We start from the raw sequence: 17,175 nt of genomic DNA on the forward strand, positions 1-17,175 counted from the left end.
GTTTTTATCACCAAGAGCTTTTCTCTCCAGAGAGTCATTATCCCAGTGGTGGACGAGATAAACTACTTCATGATCTTCAATTGTGTCTAAGTCTAGTACTAATAAATTAGTAAGTTTATAAATAACGGTTCAATAATGTATGGAATCGTTATTTATAATTCTATGAATTAGATGCACATTCAGACATCTGTATTATTTATCATAACTTGTAAGCCAATTAAGTGCAGACATTTTAATCTAAATTCGTAGTTTATTACTATTATGACATTCCTTCGGCTAAAATACAGGCTTATGTATAAATTAGAGAACTGTAGTGTAATTCAGATGAATTTCTTTGACTGAGATTTTGTCATTTAATCTGTCTTTGTTCATTTATGTATCAAAAAAACAAAATATACATAGATTTACATAAAATACTTATTATTTAAGTAAGTTTAATACTTAGTATTTTACATTAGATCATCAAACATATCAGTCATATTTAATATATTCAGCAGAAATCAAATGTCAGCTGTGATAAGTTTAACCCAAGAGTTTAGAGAGTCATTATCCCAGTATGAGATAAACTACTTCATGATCTTCAATTGTGGGCTTTTATTTATTTATTTATTTATTTATTTAAGTCTAGAACACTTTTTTTTTTAGATAAATGTCAAAGTTTAATAATAACAGTTAAATAATGTTTAACAGTCGATCAGGGGAAGATAAACATTTTATTTCTTTTTCTCTCATTATCACACAGAACACACGCCCATTTTGTTTACATGCATTTAGACTTAACAGAGTGCTTGACTCTTGAATTGTCAATACAAGATCTTTCGACAAGATTTCCATCAAGAGGTGCATACATTTTTGGTCAAGATCTTGTTTTGATAATGCAAGAGTCAAGCACTCGGTAAAGTCTCCTCCAGCACAACCCAAAGACTTTCAATCATCCTGATGTGTCTTCATGGTTGTTTAAGAAATGAAAAGCTACTCACTCTTTTAATGAGAATTAGAAGAACTCTTGCCAAACATAAAACATGCTAGAAACATAAAAAATCACTGCAATAATGAATGATCCAATCTTAGACTCTTAAGCATTTGCCAATTTAAATCCAAATAGTGACTTATTTTTGGCGGAGCAGTGTATGAATATAACACACCTTACAACACTCTCAGATTTAATGTCAGTAAATACTGTTCGAAACCTTTTCAAAGAGGCACAGTTTTTAACATAGACCTTCTGCCAGTACATTGTAGAAATGTTTGTTTCAGATTTATCTTTAGATTTCTGCCTTCTTCAGTTTGGTGTGTAATCAATGTTGTAATTTTGATCAGATAAAGAGAAAATAAAATGAAATGGTGCGTTATGTGTTAATAACATTCTAGTGATCTTTTAATGAAAATGTGGCAGTTTTAGGAAATATTTTGTCTCCAGAATTCATGATATGTGAGATTGTGTGTGATTATTATTTTTCTCCACAGCATCTGAATGAAAACCTGCTATTTTTATAACAAAGAAGCATCACTTGTTAAAACAAATGATTTCTGAAAGGTTTGATGCCATTGACATTGTACAACAAACATGAAATAATTTAATCATTTTACACACAGATTGCTGGAAGTGTGTTAGAAGCAGTTAAAACAAAGAAAACATTTCTGTAAGTTATCAACTAGTCTGGTGTCGAGAGATACGGTATGATGTTAAGCAAAGTACAAAGAGTAGAGCATTAAAACTGCAAAGTCATGGCTTCACATAAACAAGTTTGTGGATTCGGGAGAAATGAAACCTATTTCCCTGCTAATGAAAATCAGGAAGCTTGTGGGTTCGAGAGAAACGAAACCTATTTCCCTGCTACACAAGCCTCTACTTGAGGATTCACACTCTTCCAGTTTGGTAAAGCTGTAAAGGAGGGAATATTTGAATATTTATTATTCTGTCAAATCAGGTAAGAACGTCATAGAGCCGTTAACTAATGGTTTTAAGTCTTCTTGCTTGCATTAAAAAAAGAACATTCAATTATTACTGTATGAGTTTTCCATGTTCATTTGGATGTCTTATGTTTATTCTTCTGGTTACGGATGAAGAGTTTACGATTCTTTCATATTAATTCACAAAACTAAGCATTTTGTATATTTTTATACATGCTCTTTCAGTAATGATTTACATGTGTATTTATGTAGGGTACTCCTTCAGAAATGTCTGAATCTGCAGCGAGTCCGTATGTGGATCAGTTCAGCTGTCCAGTCTGTTTGGATCCTCTGAAGGAGCCGGTGACGATTCCCTGTGGACACAGTTACTGTATGAGCTGTATTACTGACTGCTGGGGCCAGAAGGAGCAGGGGCCGCCGTACCGCTGTCCCCAATGCAGAGAGAGCTTCAGTCAGAGACCTCTACTGAAGAAGAACACTCTGATAGCTGAGATGATGGAGACGCTGCAGAAGACGTCCCTACAAACGGCTGCTGTGGAGTGTGATGTTTGCACTACAGAGAAGAACAGAGCTGTAAAGTCCTGTCTGCAGTGCTTGGCCTCCTTCTGTCAAACTCACCTGCAGCTTCACTATCAATCTCCTGCGTTTATGAAGCACAAACTAGTCGAAGCTTCCAGTCATGGGAACATCTGCCTCAGTCACTGGAAACTTCTGGAGATTTACTGTCAGGATGATCGTCAATGCATTTGTTGTTTGTGTACTGATAATCATAAAGGACACAGTATGGTGTCTGTGAATTCTGAATGGACTAGTAAAAAGGTAACATCAACAATAAAAAAAAAAAAAACATGTGTAAACTAATTTATTATAATTATTATATTGCATATATTTATAGGCTGTAATTTCAATTAACCTTGTTACACACCTTTACCAGACTGGAAAGGTGTTATGTCTATTTTTTTATTATTATTTAATATATATATATATGTTTTTGGTATGTTATCATCCTCAGAAAGAGTTAAAGGAGATAAAGGTGTCGTGTCAGAAGCTGATCCGGGAGCGAGAGAGAGGTCAGGAGGAACTCAGTGAAGCTGTGAAGCTTCTTAAAGTATGTTTCTTTATGTGTTCTTTAGTTTTAAAGTTTGTTTGACACATAAAAATGTATATTTTGAATTTAATAAAGGTAGATGTGACCAATAGCTGTTAAGCTATAAAAGTCATATACAATTCATGGTGTTCTTATTGAAACTTTGGTTTGTTTTAAAGCTTGACAGCCACTAATTTACTGTCTACCTTGTTTGGAACAGATACAGCTTAATTTGACTTCTTGTACATTTAGAGAATTTGACAAAAATAAATGTAATTGCATTATCACAACAATGATCCACATGATCAAATCTTTGTGTCTCCGACAGAGTTCAGCGCTAGAGACCATGGAGGACATTGAGAAGGTGTTCACTGAGCTCATCTGCTCTCTTGAGAAGAAACGCTCTGAGATTAAAGAGCAGATCAGAGCTCAGGAGAAGACTGAGATAGATCGAGCAGAGGAACTTCACAAACATCTGGATCAAGAGCTGACAGAACTCAGAAAAAGACAAGCAGAGATTGAGAAACTTCTGATTACTGATGATCAGGTCCAGTGTCTGAAGGTAATTAATGATCATGTGTGTAATTGATATACTGTAGGACGCTCACTATTCATTGTTCTGTGCTTTAAGTATTTATTTTATTTAATGGAAACATTCATTTGTACTGATGCCAAAATTTTGAGAATCTAAACATTATTGTGGTGCTTGTTTGGTCTTTGAAAAAGATCAGTTCTGCTTTACAAATTATGTTTGAACTGTTTGTCTCATTTCAGAGCTGTCAGTCTGTGTGTGTTTTACCCACATTTAAAGATGTTCCCAGCTTCACTCAACACACTCATCTGTCTTTTAAAGACATTTCAATCTCAGCGATTAAGGAGGTTTTGGACGACGTCTGTCAACAACAGTCAACCAAAATACCTCGAGAAGGTCTGAATCTTTTGATATGTTATTTTGTCATTCATACTCTTAAACCAACAATTTAACCGTACGCTTGTTTTGTTGTGTCTCTTCAGTGTCAAATGTCCATGTTGCAAAGCCTCCAGAACCAAAGACCCAAAACATTTTTTTGAAGTGTAAGTTGAACTGTGGTTCCCTTTCGTTCAGTCACTACGAGTTACGTCAGTGAATGACGAAATGGGGGTTTCGCTTAGAAGCTTATCACCTTCAAGTTCTACAAAATGAGCCAATGGCAATGGAATGCCATGGGTCTGCGGAATTTGCATAGCGTAACTCCGCCCGACTGCATGGGTATAAAAGGAGGACCCTGGTAATCTTGCATCATGTTTTTGCTTCGGAGCCAAGAGCTTCTCTTCACTCCTCTGCAAGCCTGTTTCTGAGTTCTTCGAGACTACGAGACGAGCGGCTCTCCAGTGTGTTGGTGTAAAGGCGCATTCCAGCGAGATCACATTGCCTGCTGCTGATCTGTGCAGTGATCTGCCAACAATGTGTATGCTTCTCCCTGGGCGCTTCAGCACACTGCTGAGCTTTCCTCTCCTCACAAAACAGCTTGCGTGTGGCATGTCTTTTTAAAGATGTCTCGCCCATGCACTTCTGGGTGCGGTCGACTCCTTTTGTCATCTGATGGGCACAATCGCTGCCTGGCGTGTTTGGGCTTAGATCACGCTCAGGCAGCGTTTGTGGATGAATCATGTTCTCACTGCGGGAACATGACCATCGCGGTGCTGCGGTCAAGACTCAATGACCTCCGCGGAGGTAGAGTCCCCTCTGCCACACCCCGATCTATACCCTCCGCGAGAGGCAATGCTTTGGCTGGTGGCCAGGGTGACCTGAGGTCCCCGCATCTCATTCGGCGCTCCAGATGATTCGGCGGCGTGGTCGAGGACTTCGCCCAACAGTTCACGGCCGCCCAGAAGCAGACTGAGGCCATAAAACATGTTCTGCCCTGGCCTTCTCTGTCAGGATGCAGCATATGACCGCGCCCCCACACCGGGATGCTCCACCTCCCCCATCTGAGCCGGTCATTCCGCCTCGCTGCTCCATCGTGGGTACGTCTGTGGTTCGCATAACCCCGCTGATTCAGTTTTTGGGAGCCTGGCTAGAGCTTCCCAATCTTTCCCGCTGGCTCGCGAGAACCATCAGGCTTGGCTACGTGATTCAGTCCGCTATACCATGGTGGGTGGCAACGCCCCTGTCATGCGTGTGGAGGTCGCCACCCTACTGGCGAAGGGTGCGATCGAGACCGTCCCTCCAGCCGAAATGAAGTCCGCCTTCTACTTCATTGTACCCAAGAAAACCGGTGGGTTACGACCAATCCTGGACCTGCGCGTCTTGAACCGAACCCTTCACAGGCTTCCATTCAAGATGTTGACAGCTAAACGCATTTTCAAATGTGTTCATCCTGGACTGGTTTGCAGCGAATAACCTGAAGAAGGCTGTCTCCTTCCACCCTGAAGGTTTACGTGGCTGCCATCTCTGCGCACCACGGCCTTGTTGAGTCAAAAACGGTGGGACAGCATGACCTGGTCGTCAGGTTCCTGAGGGGAGCGAGGAGACTAAATCCTCCTCGCTCTCCTCTCATACCCTCTTGGGACCCCGCAGTGGTCTTATCAGCCCTGCAGAAAGCTCCCTTTGAGCCATTGAGCCATTGCGATCAGTCGAGCTGAAGTTCATGTCTATGAAGTCAGCGCTCCTGGTTGCTTTGGCCTCCATCAAGAGGGTAGGGGACCTGCAGGCATTTTCGTTTGACGAAGCGTGCCTGGAATTCGGGCCGGCTAACTCTCACGTTATCTTGAGACCCCGCCCTGGATACGTGCCCAAGGTTCCCACCACTCCTTTCAGGGATCAGGTGGTGAACCTGCAAACGCTGCCCTTGGAGGAGGCAGACCCAGCCTTAGCACTGCTCTGTCCAGTATGCGCCCTCCGTGCTTACGTAGACTGAACGCAGTAGTTTTTCAGGACCTCAGACCAGCTCTTTGTCTGTTATAGTGGGAAGCTGAAGAGAAAGGCTCTCTCCAAGCAAAGGTTGTCTCACTGAATAGTGGATGCCATTTCACTCAGATGAGTTCTCCTTAGACCCTGAGTTCCTCCGGCACTGTTGATGCCGTCACCAGAGTGCATGCCCAGTTGGTCAGCCCTTGTGATTGGCTAGGTGCTCCATGTGCATGGTTCCCCCGTTGGGTAACCCCCACATGTGTATTTCCACGGTAAGCCTCCTCTGAGCACCTGTTTTCCCTCGGCAAGACCCCTCTTGCCATCTCGAGGTTGAAACATTCCACCCTGCGGGCTGGATACCTCTGAATTTTCCATATGCTTCCTGCAATCGGGTCATATCTGTATTCTAAGTCCTCCCTACGGGTAGGCGCTGTGTTACATATTCCACCTGGGATATGCCACCCAGTGTACCTTGGTATTCCTGCGTTAAGCCTAGCCCTTTGTTCGTGCTAGTCTCACAACAGGGAGCTTAGTCTTGCGCAGGGCACTGGAAGACAGTTGCTGTGGCGTGATTGAATTGGGACCCCCATTTCATCATTCACTGATGTAACTCGTAGTGACTGAACGAAAGGGAACGTCTCGGTTACGTATGTAACCCTCATTCCCTGAGGAGGGAATGGAGACGTTACGTCCCTCTGCCACAACAGCTGTACCGCTGGAGCGGCCTAGAGTTCAGTCTTGGCTCCTCAGTGGAAAACATGATGCGAGATTGCCAGCGTCCTCCTTTTATACCCACACGGTCGGGCGGAGTTACGCTATGCAAATTCCGCAGACCCATGGCATTCCATTGCCAATAGCTCGCTTTGTAGAACTCGAAGGTGATAGACTTCTAAGCGAAACCCCCATTTCGTCATTCACTGACGTTATGTCTCCGTTCCCTCCTCAGGGAACGAGGGTTACATACGTAACTGAGACGTTTCTTCAAGGCAAATCATTAATTGATCAGTGGAAATGACCTGTTACAAAGTGACCATTTTGGAACCAAAGTTTACTTTGTTCAGTATTTGTTTTTTGTTCATTCCTCTTCAGATTTCTGTGAACTTCACCTGGATCTAAACACTGCAAACAATAAACTCAAACTGTCTGTAGACAGCAGGAAAATATCATTTACATATAAAGACCAACAGTATCCTGATCACCCAGAGCGATTTGATTGGTTTCCCTTTATCTTGTGTCGAGAGGGTTTGTCCGGTTGCTGTTACTGGGAGGTCGAGTGCAGTGGGAACAATTGGGCTGTAGCATTTTGTTACAAACAAATTAGACGTAAAGGAAACCTTAATGACTGTAGACTTGGCTTCAACAAAATCTCCTGGAGATTGGGCTATTGTCTGCAGAATTTTTGTTTTATACATGCTAAAGCCCAAGTCCCAATCCCTGCTGCCTCCAGAATAGGAGTGTATCTGGATCACAGAGCAGGAACTCTGTCATTCTACAGCGTCTTTGACACAATGACTCTCCTTCACAGAGTCCAGACCATTTTCACTAAACCCTTATACCCTGCGTTTGGGGTTGGAGAAGGTTCATCTGTCAGGATCACAGAGCAGAGGAGAGTTCAGATAGACAAGAAATAAATATAATTGATCGAGTTTCAGATTCAGTTGCTAAACTCTTGAAATGTGTACATGTATTTCAATTAAAATGTAATTTGTAGTTTGGATGAACAAAAGTAACATGTCTTAAACACCATCAATGAATATTCAACACCCATTTAAGACACTCAAGTTGGATTTAGTAAATAAATATACAGTTCATTATCAGATTATAGTAATTTTGTGTTTTCTGTAATTTTGGCATCTGAAAGTGTTCATCTTCAGCAAGGTTTCTTTACTGCAGCTCATAATAATCCATGTCTGAATCCACGATGCAGTCGCTGTGGAACAAACTTTTTACAGTCGACATTGATCAATATTTTACGTGACACATGTAACATTTTGTATTACATTTATTAAATGCAGCCTCTTTTTTTGTTCTGTTGTGTTGCTGGCTGCTAATAAGACTTTCTTTCTTTATAAATGTTTAAATTTTTTAGCCTGTTTCATAACTACAGTATCTGATGGTAAGCCGAGAAACCACAATTTTGAAAACCTTTTAAAGACGCATCTTTTTAAAATATCCTCTTCTATCAATACATAGCAATGTTTCTTCAGAAAATTCATCCTTATATTTGTTGTTCTTCGGTTTGATGGAGACAATAGTGGGCAATTTTAACACACTCAATTCCTCCAATCAGAAACAAGCGATGACACTTAATCTGCACATGCTCAGTAGGATTCTCTCTCTGTCTGTGGAAAAGGAGCTCAATTATTTCACCTCAGCAGAAGTTTTCAACAAAACACTGATTTTGATTTATGAAAGTTACTTTTTGGATGTACAGTTTTTTATTCTGCTGGCTTAAGTTTAGATGAAACTGTGTTATAATTGCTCTCGAGCCACATGGCCCAATGTAAGTACGTTGTTTGTCTGTGTTTACATACTTTTCTGTTAGAAAATGAACATATTTCACTACATTTAAATGTAAAACTACATTTAAAAGGGGTGTATTAAAATAAATGTGTTTGTTCTATTCAAAATCAAGGGAGGTCTGGCTGTCTTGTGTGTCTTTCCGGTCCTGGGCACACTTGGCCTGAACTAATGGCAATGATATCTACATGTGCCACAACTGTGAATCAGACTAGAGTTTAAAAGTGTCATTTATTTATGGCAAATCATTATATCATTGTTTATGGAAATTATTAGTGTTACCAATTGTAATATTAATAGTGCACCTATATTTGTTTCTTGTATCAAAAGATGACTAGTGTATTTCAAGTAGTCTGTAAGTTATGAAGGGAACTGTAAAAAATGGTTACAATTGCCCTCAGTCTCCCCCTATATTAATTAATAATGTAATCTGTAATTATGATAAAATACAGAGAAAATTCAATGAAATGTTGCATTTGTGTTAATAACAGGGATCTTTTGGTTAATTCAAAGTGGGAATGTTGCTGTTTTAGGAAACATTGTCTTAAAAATCTGATTCTATTACTATTATGACATTTCTTCAGCTAAACACACAGGTTTATGTATAACTTAGACTAGTGTCATTCAGATTTATGTGAGATTTTATCATTTAATTTGTCTGTCATTATTCAATTATTTAACTAAATTGTCAAAACACATACATTGAAATATTCAATTTATTATTTTTCATTAAATCATCAAAAATGATATCAGACATATTTGTCATATTCAGCAGAAATCAGATGTCAGCTGTGATCAGTTTTTATCACCAAGAGCTTTTCTCTCCAGAGAGTCATTATCCCAGTGGTGAACGAGATCATGATCTTCAATTGTGTGTCTAAGTCTAGTACTAACAAATTAGTAAGTTTATAAATGACGGTTCAATAATGTATGAAATCGTTATTTAATAATTCTATGAATTAGATGCACATTCAGACATCTGTATTATTTATTATAACTTGTAAGTCAATTAAGTGCAGCCATTTTAATCTAAATTCATAGTTTATTACTATTATGACATTCCTTCGGCTAAAATACAGGCTTATGAATAATTTAGAGAACTAGTGTAATTCAGATGAATTTCTTTGACTGAGATTTTGTCATTTAATCTGTCTTTGTTCAATTATTTATCTAAAAATACAAAATACATAGATTTACATGAAATACTTATTATTTAAGTAAGTTTAATACTTAGTATTTTACATTAGATCAGCAAACATATCAGTCATAATTTATATATTCAGCAGAAATCAAATGTCAGCTGTGATAAGTTTAACCCAAGAGAGGGTCATTATCCCAGTACGAGATAAACTACTTCATGATCTTCAATTGTGTTTTTTTTTTTTTTTTTTTTTTTTATGTCTAAGTTTAATAATTACAGTTAAATAATGTTCACCAGTCGATCGGGGGAATATAAACGTTTTATTTCTCTTTCTCTTATTATCTCACACAGAACACACGCCCATTTTGTTTACGCGCTGAGAACCAGGAAGTATTTGAATTCAAGAGAAATGAAACTTAGGCTATTTATCCTCTACACAAGTGATTCAACTTCTGTAATACATCAACACCGCTGCTCTTTGTGTCAAAAGCTTTATAAGCTTTCACGCAATTTCTGTCGAGGTAAGGACTTCATAATGTCCAATGATTATGACTTTATCATGTTGTCTGCTTTAAAAAAAGTTTCTTTTCTAATCCTGTAACTTGTAACAGGCCTGATGAAACAAAATTTTGCTTTGTACTTAATTGCTAAACAATTATTTTTGTATTTAGTTGTCTAATGAAAACATAAGTGAGTTACTATTGAATCGAAATACTTGATTACATACCTCAAAACGATACTTTTTACTCTTCACAATTTCGAAAGTTGTTTAAAAATACAAACCTATGTCTGTGGTGATCATGACTAAGACTATTCTGCATAAATACAAGTTTAACTCTATTGACAACAGCATTTACAGCCTGCAGTTGATCAGCAGAGAACAGAATTTATTTCCCCTCAGTTAAAAAATTTGAATGTTGTGATTAGGCTTCTCTCAAACTATATATATATATTTTTTGTGGTTATTCTCGGACTTTGTAAAATCTTGTCAGTATCCATACTTTCACTTAAGTAAAAAAACAAAAAGACAAATAACTGTTTTTCTTGGCTAGACAGCCCTTATTACAGAAGCAGAGAATCTGTTCATCTTTGAACACGGCAAAGAAATGTCTGAATCTGCAGCGAGTCCGTATGTGGATCAGTTCAGCTGTCCAGTCTGTTTGGATCCTCTGAAGGAGCCGGTGACGATTCCCTGTGGACACAGTTACTGTATGAGCTGTATTACTGACTGCTGGGGCCAGAAGGAGCAGGGGCCGCCGTACCGCTGTCCCCAATGCAGAGAGAGCTTCAGTCAGAGACCTCTACTGAAGAAGAACACTCTGATAGCTGAGATGATGGAGACGCTGCAGAAGACGTCCCTACAAACGGCTGCTGTGGAGTGTGATGTTTGCACTACAGAGAAGAACAGAGCTGTAAAGTCCTGTCTGCAGTGCTTGGCCTCCTTCTGTCAAACTCACCTGCAGCTTCACTATCAATCTCCAGCGTTTATGAAGCACAAACTAGTCGAAGCTTCCAGAAACATTCAGGAGAACTTCTGTCTCAGTCATGGGAAACTACTGGAGATTTACTGTCAGGATGATCGTCAGTGTATTTGTTGTTTGTGTACTGATAATCATAAAGGACACAGTGTGGTGTCTGTGGATTCTGAATGGACTAGTAAAAAGGTAATACCAACAATAATTAAAAAACATGCATAAACTATTTTATTATAATTAGTATATTGCATTTATAGGCTGTAATTTCGATTAACCTTGTTACACACCTTTGCCAGACTTGAAAGGTATTATGTCTATTTTAACCAATTTTTATTTTATTTTTTGTATGTGAACATCCTCAGGAAGAGTTAGAGGAGATAAAGGTGTCGTGTCAGAAGCTGATCCAGGAGCGAGAGAGAGGTCAGCAGGAACTCAGTGAAGCTGTGAAGCTTATTAAAGTATGTTTCTTTATGTGTTCTTTAGTTTTAAAGTTTGTTTGACACACAAAAGTTGATATTTTGAATTCAATTAAAGTAGATGTGACCAATAGCTGTTTAGCTCCAAATATTGATTAAAAAAGTGTTATAAAAGTAGTGACACAATTTATGGCGTTCTTATTGAAACTTTGGTTTGTTTTGAAGCTTGACAGCCACTAATTTACTGTCTACCTTGTTTGGAACAGATACAGCTTAATTTGACTTCTTGTACATTTAGAGAATTTGACAAAAAGAAAACGAAATTCCATTATTTTGATTATATTGCACTAATTTGAGTCACAACAATGTTCTTCATGATCAGATCTTTGTGTCTCTGACAGAGTTCAGCGCTAGAGACCATGGAGGACATTGAGAAGGTCTTCACTGAGCTCATCTGCTCTCTTGAGAAGAAACGCTCTGAGATTAAAGAGCAGATCAGAGCTCAGGAGAAGACTGAGATAGATCGAGCAGAGGAACTTCACAAACATCTGGATCAAGAGCTGACAGAACTCAGAAAAACACAAGCAGAGATTGAGAAACTTCTGATTACTGATGATCAGATAAATTTTCTGAAGGTAATAAAAGTCTTTTAATGATCACATGTGTAATTGATGTACTGTAGGACGCTCACCATTCAATCTTCACACCTTAGTTTCGGTAGTCGTGTCAAAGCAATAATTAAATCAGCATACTATCATCTCAAAAATATTGCAAGAATTAGATGCTTTGTTTCCAGACAAGACTTAGAGAAACTTAAAAGGAACCCCACTCAAGTGCCTTGCCATAACTAACCTCAGATTATTTTTATATATATTTTTTACAGTACTGTGTGTGTCTGTATTCCTCAGCATAGAATGCCATTGAGTAAACTCATGTATTTGAGGCAACGACTGAGGGAAACTGAAAATATAGGGAACTTATTAGTAATTAATAAATAATTATCAAATAACTCTGCAGGAATTACTTAGAACCTGAAAAGTATTCTAAAGTGAAAATATAGGGAACCCATTAGTAATTAATGAAGAATTATCAAACAATTATCCAGGAATTAGGCTACTTATAACCTGAAACAGTATTCTAAAGTGAAAAAATAGGGAACCTATTAAAATTAATAAAGAATTACCACATAATTCTGACTCAAATCAAACTTACTGTAAAAAACCCCCCCACTATTAACGTAATCATCTTAACCTTTGTAAAATACACAACAATGACTTGTTTAGGCTACATGATATCTTCCTTTTATTACTGTCTAAAAAAAAAATGTAAAAAAAAAAACATTGATTAGTACTTTAAAAATGAATTACCTTTGTACTTTTACTAAGGTAATTTTGAAAATGAATAGGACTAATTATAATTTTACTGCAGTAATATTTTATTGGGGTATCTGTACTTTTACTCAAGTACTTGATTTGTGTACTTCATCCACCACTCCACTGCTAAAAAAAACCTGGATTATTGTAGTGACTACTGTGTATGACTGTTCATTATTAGTTACTTCATAGTTATTTTTCTTGAACCTTAATTAGTAGATAATTAATAGTTGTTAATTAATAGTTATTGATTAACTAACTGATACATAACACAATCATAAAATTCTATTACTGATTAGTTAACACATCTTCCTTAGTAGTAAACAGTAGTGACTTAAGTGTTAATAAAGAATTACCTATTAGTTCTTCAGTAATTCCTTATTAGTTATGCATGAGTAAGAAACGGTATTCTAAAGTGTTACCCTGAACTCCAATGGCACTGAGAATTGGGTAAGAGAGATGAATCCATGCTGATGGCCTGGGTCTGTGGTGGAGTAGTGAGTTTGATGTGTAATTAAACTCGAGGTTCTGTGGGGTGCGGACTGGATCGACTCCATTCCTAGAGCTTCCAAACAAATCTTTGGGATGCGGACTGATGGGGCAGTGAACTTGAGGTTACCCCGTGAGTCAGTCCTAGAGCTCCTCCCGGCCGATTTCAGGGGAAAATCAGGTCCATCGGAGAAGTCCAATAGATTTCTTAGGCGCCGAAAGATCACCACAGATAGAGTGTAATCAGCATGGGAAAATCTCACAGTAAAACTGGGAGTTATGAAAAATATGATACACCAGTGTTTTGCCAGATGAGAAGTTTATCTATGTATCATCTTTTTACTCTTTTAATTCCTTTTATAACTGTATCATATATCTCTTTTATAACTGTTTTAACTTTACTTGCTTTTATTTTGTGATTATTTTAATTCCTTTCTGTAAAGCACTTTGAATTGCCATAGTGCATGAAATGTGCTATATAAATAAACTTGCCTTGCCTTTAAGTATTTCTTTTATTTAGTTGAAACAGTCACTTGTGCTGATGCCAACATCTTGAGAAGCTAAACATTATTGAGGTGCTTGACTTGTTATATGTTTTGGAAAAGATCAGTTCTGCTTCACAAATTATGTTTGAATTATTATTTGTCTCATTTCAGAGCTGTCAGTCTGTGTGTGTTTTACCCACATTTGAAGACGTTCCCAGCTTCACTCCACACACTCATCTGTCTTTTAAAGACATTTCAATCTCAGCATTTAAGGAGATTTTGGAGGACGTCTGTCAACAGCAGCCTGCTAAAATATCTCCAGAAGGTCTGAATCTTTTGATATATTATTTTGTCATTCATACTCTTAATCCAACTATTTAACCTAATTGTTTTTTGTCTCTTCAGTGTCAAATGTTAATGTTACAAAGCCTCCAGAACCAAAGACCCCAAATAATTTTTTGCAGTGTAAGTTGAACTGTAGTTTCTTCAAGGCAAATCATTAATTGATCAGTGGAAATGATCTGTTACATTGTGACCATTTTAGACCAAAGTTTACTTTAAAGTTCTATATTTGTGTTTTTGTTCATTCCTCCTCAGATTTCTGTGAACTTCACCTGGATCTAATCACTGCACATAGAAACATCAAAGTGTCTGAAGACAGTAGGAAGATATCATGTTCAGATAAAGTTAATCAATATCCTGATCAACCAGAGCGATTTGATAAGTTTCATTACATCTTGTGTCGAGAGGGTTTGTCCGGTCGCTGTTACTGGGAGGTCGAGTGCAGTGGGGACGTTTGGGCTGTAGCAGTTTGTTACAAAAGAATTAGACGTAAAGGAAACGGTAATGACTGTAGACTTGGCTTCAACAAAATATCCTGGAGATTGGGGAATTGTCTGCAGAATTTTAGTTTCATACATGCTAAAGCCCAAGTCCCAATCCCTGCTGTCTCCTCCTCTAGAATAGGAGTGTATCTGGATCACAGAGCAGGAACTCTGTCCTTCTACAGCGTCTCTGACACAATGACTCTCCTTCACAGAGTCCAGACCACTTTCACTGAACCCTTATACCCTGCATTTGGGGTTAGTACAGATTCATCTGTCAGGATCATAGAGCAGAGGAGTTTCAGATTCAGTTGCTAAACTCCTGAAATGTGTATGTATTTCAATTAAAATGTAATTTGTAGTTTGGATGAACAAAAGTCATAATATGTCTTAAACACCATCAATGAATATTCAACACCCATTTAAGACACTCTCAATTTGGATATAGTAAATATACAGTTCATTATCAGATGTTACAAAAATCAGATTATAGTTATTTTTATTGTAATATTGGTATCTGAGAGTGTTCATCTTCAGCAAGGTTTCTTTACTGCAAAACTCAATAATAATCCATGTCTGAATCGCTCGATTGTGTTTTAAGCCCCCAATGGCTCCTTAGAGGCAGCTAACCCTACCCTCAACCTTAAACCTACCCATCCCCTCGCTGCCTGGAAGGCGCCGTTGGGGGCTTAAAACACCAAACACCGTCTGAATCCACGATGCAGTCGGCTATGGAACAAACCGTTAGCAGTGCGACGTTGATCAAATGTTTTACGTGTCACATGTAACATGTTATATTACATTTATTAAATGTAGCCGCTATTTTGTTCTGTTGTGTTGATACCTGCTAATAAGACCTTCTTTCTTTATACATTTTTTTTCAAAAGATTATTCTTTATATTTGTTTGGTTTGATGGAGACAATAGTGGGCAATTGTAAGACACTCAATTCCTCCAATCAGAAACAAGCGATGACAGTTAATCTGCACATGCTCAGTAGGATTCTCTCTCTCTGTCTGTGGAAAAAGGAGCTCAATCATTTCACCTCAGCAGAAGTTTTCAACAAAACTCTGATTTTGATTTGTGAAAGTTACTTTTTGGACGTACAGTATTTTTATTCTGCTGTCTAAAGGATAGATGACATTGTGTTACAATTGCCCCCGAGCCACATGGCCCAATGTAAGCACGTTGTTTGTCTGTGTTTACATACTTTTCTGTTAGAAAATGAACATATTTCACTAAAATTAAATGTAAAACTACATTTAGAAAGGGAGTATTAAAATAAATGTGTGTTCTATTCAAAATCAAAGGAGGTCTGTCTGTCTTGTGTGTCTCACTGGTCCTGGACACACTTGGCCTGAACTAATGGCAATGATATCTGCATGTGCCACAACTGTGAATCAGACTAGAGTTTAACAGTGTAATTTTAATTATGGCAAATCATTATGTCATTGTTTATGGATATTATTAGTGTTACACATTAAACAATGGGTTGCTTTTTAAAAATACAATGAATATTATCTCCACATTTCCACAACTCCACAGAGTTATTCTGTTAATATGTCTATCTTGTACCATTTCATTAAAGTTTGGTTAAAGACTGTTCTTGACTCCTCAGGTGATAAATGTATTTGAGTAAAATATATATTTAAATTAAAATATAGTTACCAATAGAATAGTTGCCTAGTCTTCTGCAAAAATAGTAATAGACTTTTTGCTTCTGAATGCATATGATGCCTGATATCTAAAAGAATTTGAACCATGTACAAAAAAGTAACATTAGATACTACAGCAGTGTAGTGATTACTTTGAGGTAGGCTTTTATTTGAGATATAGTGGGTTCATTTAACTTATTTTTAAGTGTTACAATTGCCCCCAAACATTTACAACCACTCAGCAAGGGGGCAATTGTAACGGACTTCTTGCATTTAATTTAATATTATAGTCTTGTCCTTATTTGTGGAAATATATCAGTTGTATTATTTATTAGTGCACGTATATTTGTTTCTTGTATCAAAAGATGACTAGTGTAATTCAAGTAATCTGTGAGTTATGAAGGAAACTAAAGACAAAAAAATAAATAAAAACAGTCTCCCGTTCTCCCCCTATATTAATACAGAGAAAGTTAAATGAAATGGTGCATTTGTGTTAATAACAGTGATATTTTGGTTAATTCAAAGTGGGAATGTTGCTGTTTTAGGAAACATTTTCTTAAGAATCCACAGGTTTATGTATAACTTAGACTAGTGTCATTCAGATTTATTTGAGATTTTGTTCTGTTGTTCATTTAATTTGTCTGTCATTATTCAATAATTAGTCATTATTCAATTATTTAACTAAATTGTCAAAACACATATATTTACATGGAATATTACATTTTTCAATCTGAATGGACAAATCAAAAGGTAAATGTTTATGTTCATGTTCATCTGTAATTTGTAGTTTTATGTTTAACTTGTTTATCCCATCCCCTAATCGGACAAGTATACAGATGGCATTACATTTTATTGTGCATAAACAAAATTTTGCATTTGCATTTTTGTGGATTTAATCCCCGAT

General features: G+C 37.5%; 1 protein-coding gene across 1 annotated transcript; it reads left to right on the plus strand.

Annotated features, from left to right (window-relative positions):
• Nucleotides 1-1,669: 1,669 nt before the first annotated feature.
• LOC311297331 (uncharacterized protein) lies at nt 1,670-16,215 on the plus strand. The gene is made up of 14 exons (XM_084419580.1): nt 1,670-1,931; nt 2,167-2,733; nt 2,927-3,022; nt 3,330-3,563; nt 3,776-3,929; nt 4,016-4,075; nt 6,984-7,524; nt 9,853-10,076; nt 10,612-11,219; nt 11,393-11,488; nt 11,848-12,081; nt 13,965-14,118; nt 14,199-14,258; nt 14,391-16,215. Exons 2-14 carry the CDS (start codon nt 2,182-2,184, stop codon nt 14,933-14,935), a joined length of 3,558 nt encoding a protein of 1,185 aa, XP_084275706.1. The 5' UTR covers nt 1,670-1,931; nt 2,167-2,181; the 3' UTR covers nt 14,936-16,215.
• Nucleotides 16,216-17,175: the final 960 nt, after the last annotated feature.

Source organism: Rutilus rutilus (genome assembly GCF_951802725.1).
Source record: "Rutilus rutilus genome assembly, chromosome: 9".
NCBI lineage: Eukaryota > Metazoa > Chordata > Actinopteri > Cypriniformes > Leuciscidae > Rutilus > Rutilus rutilus.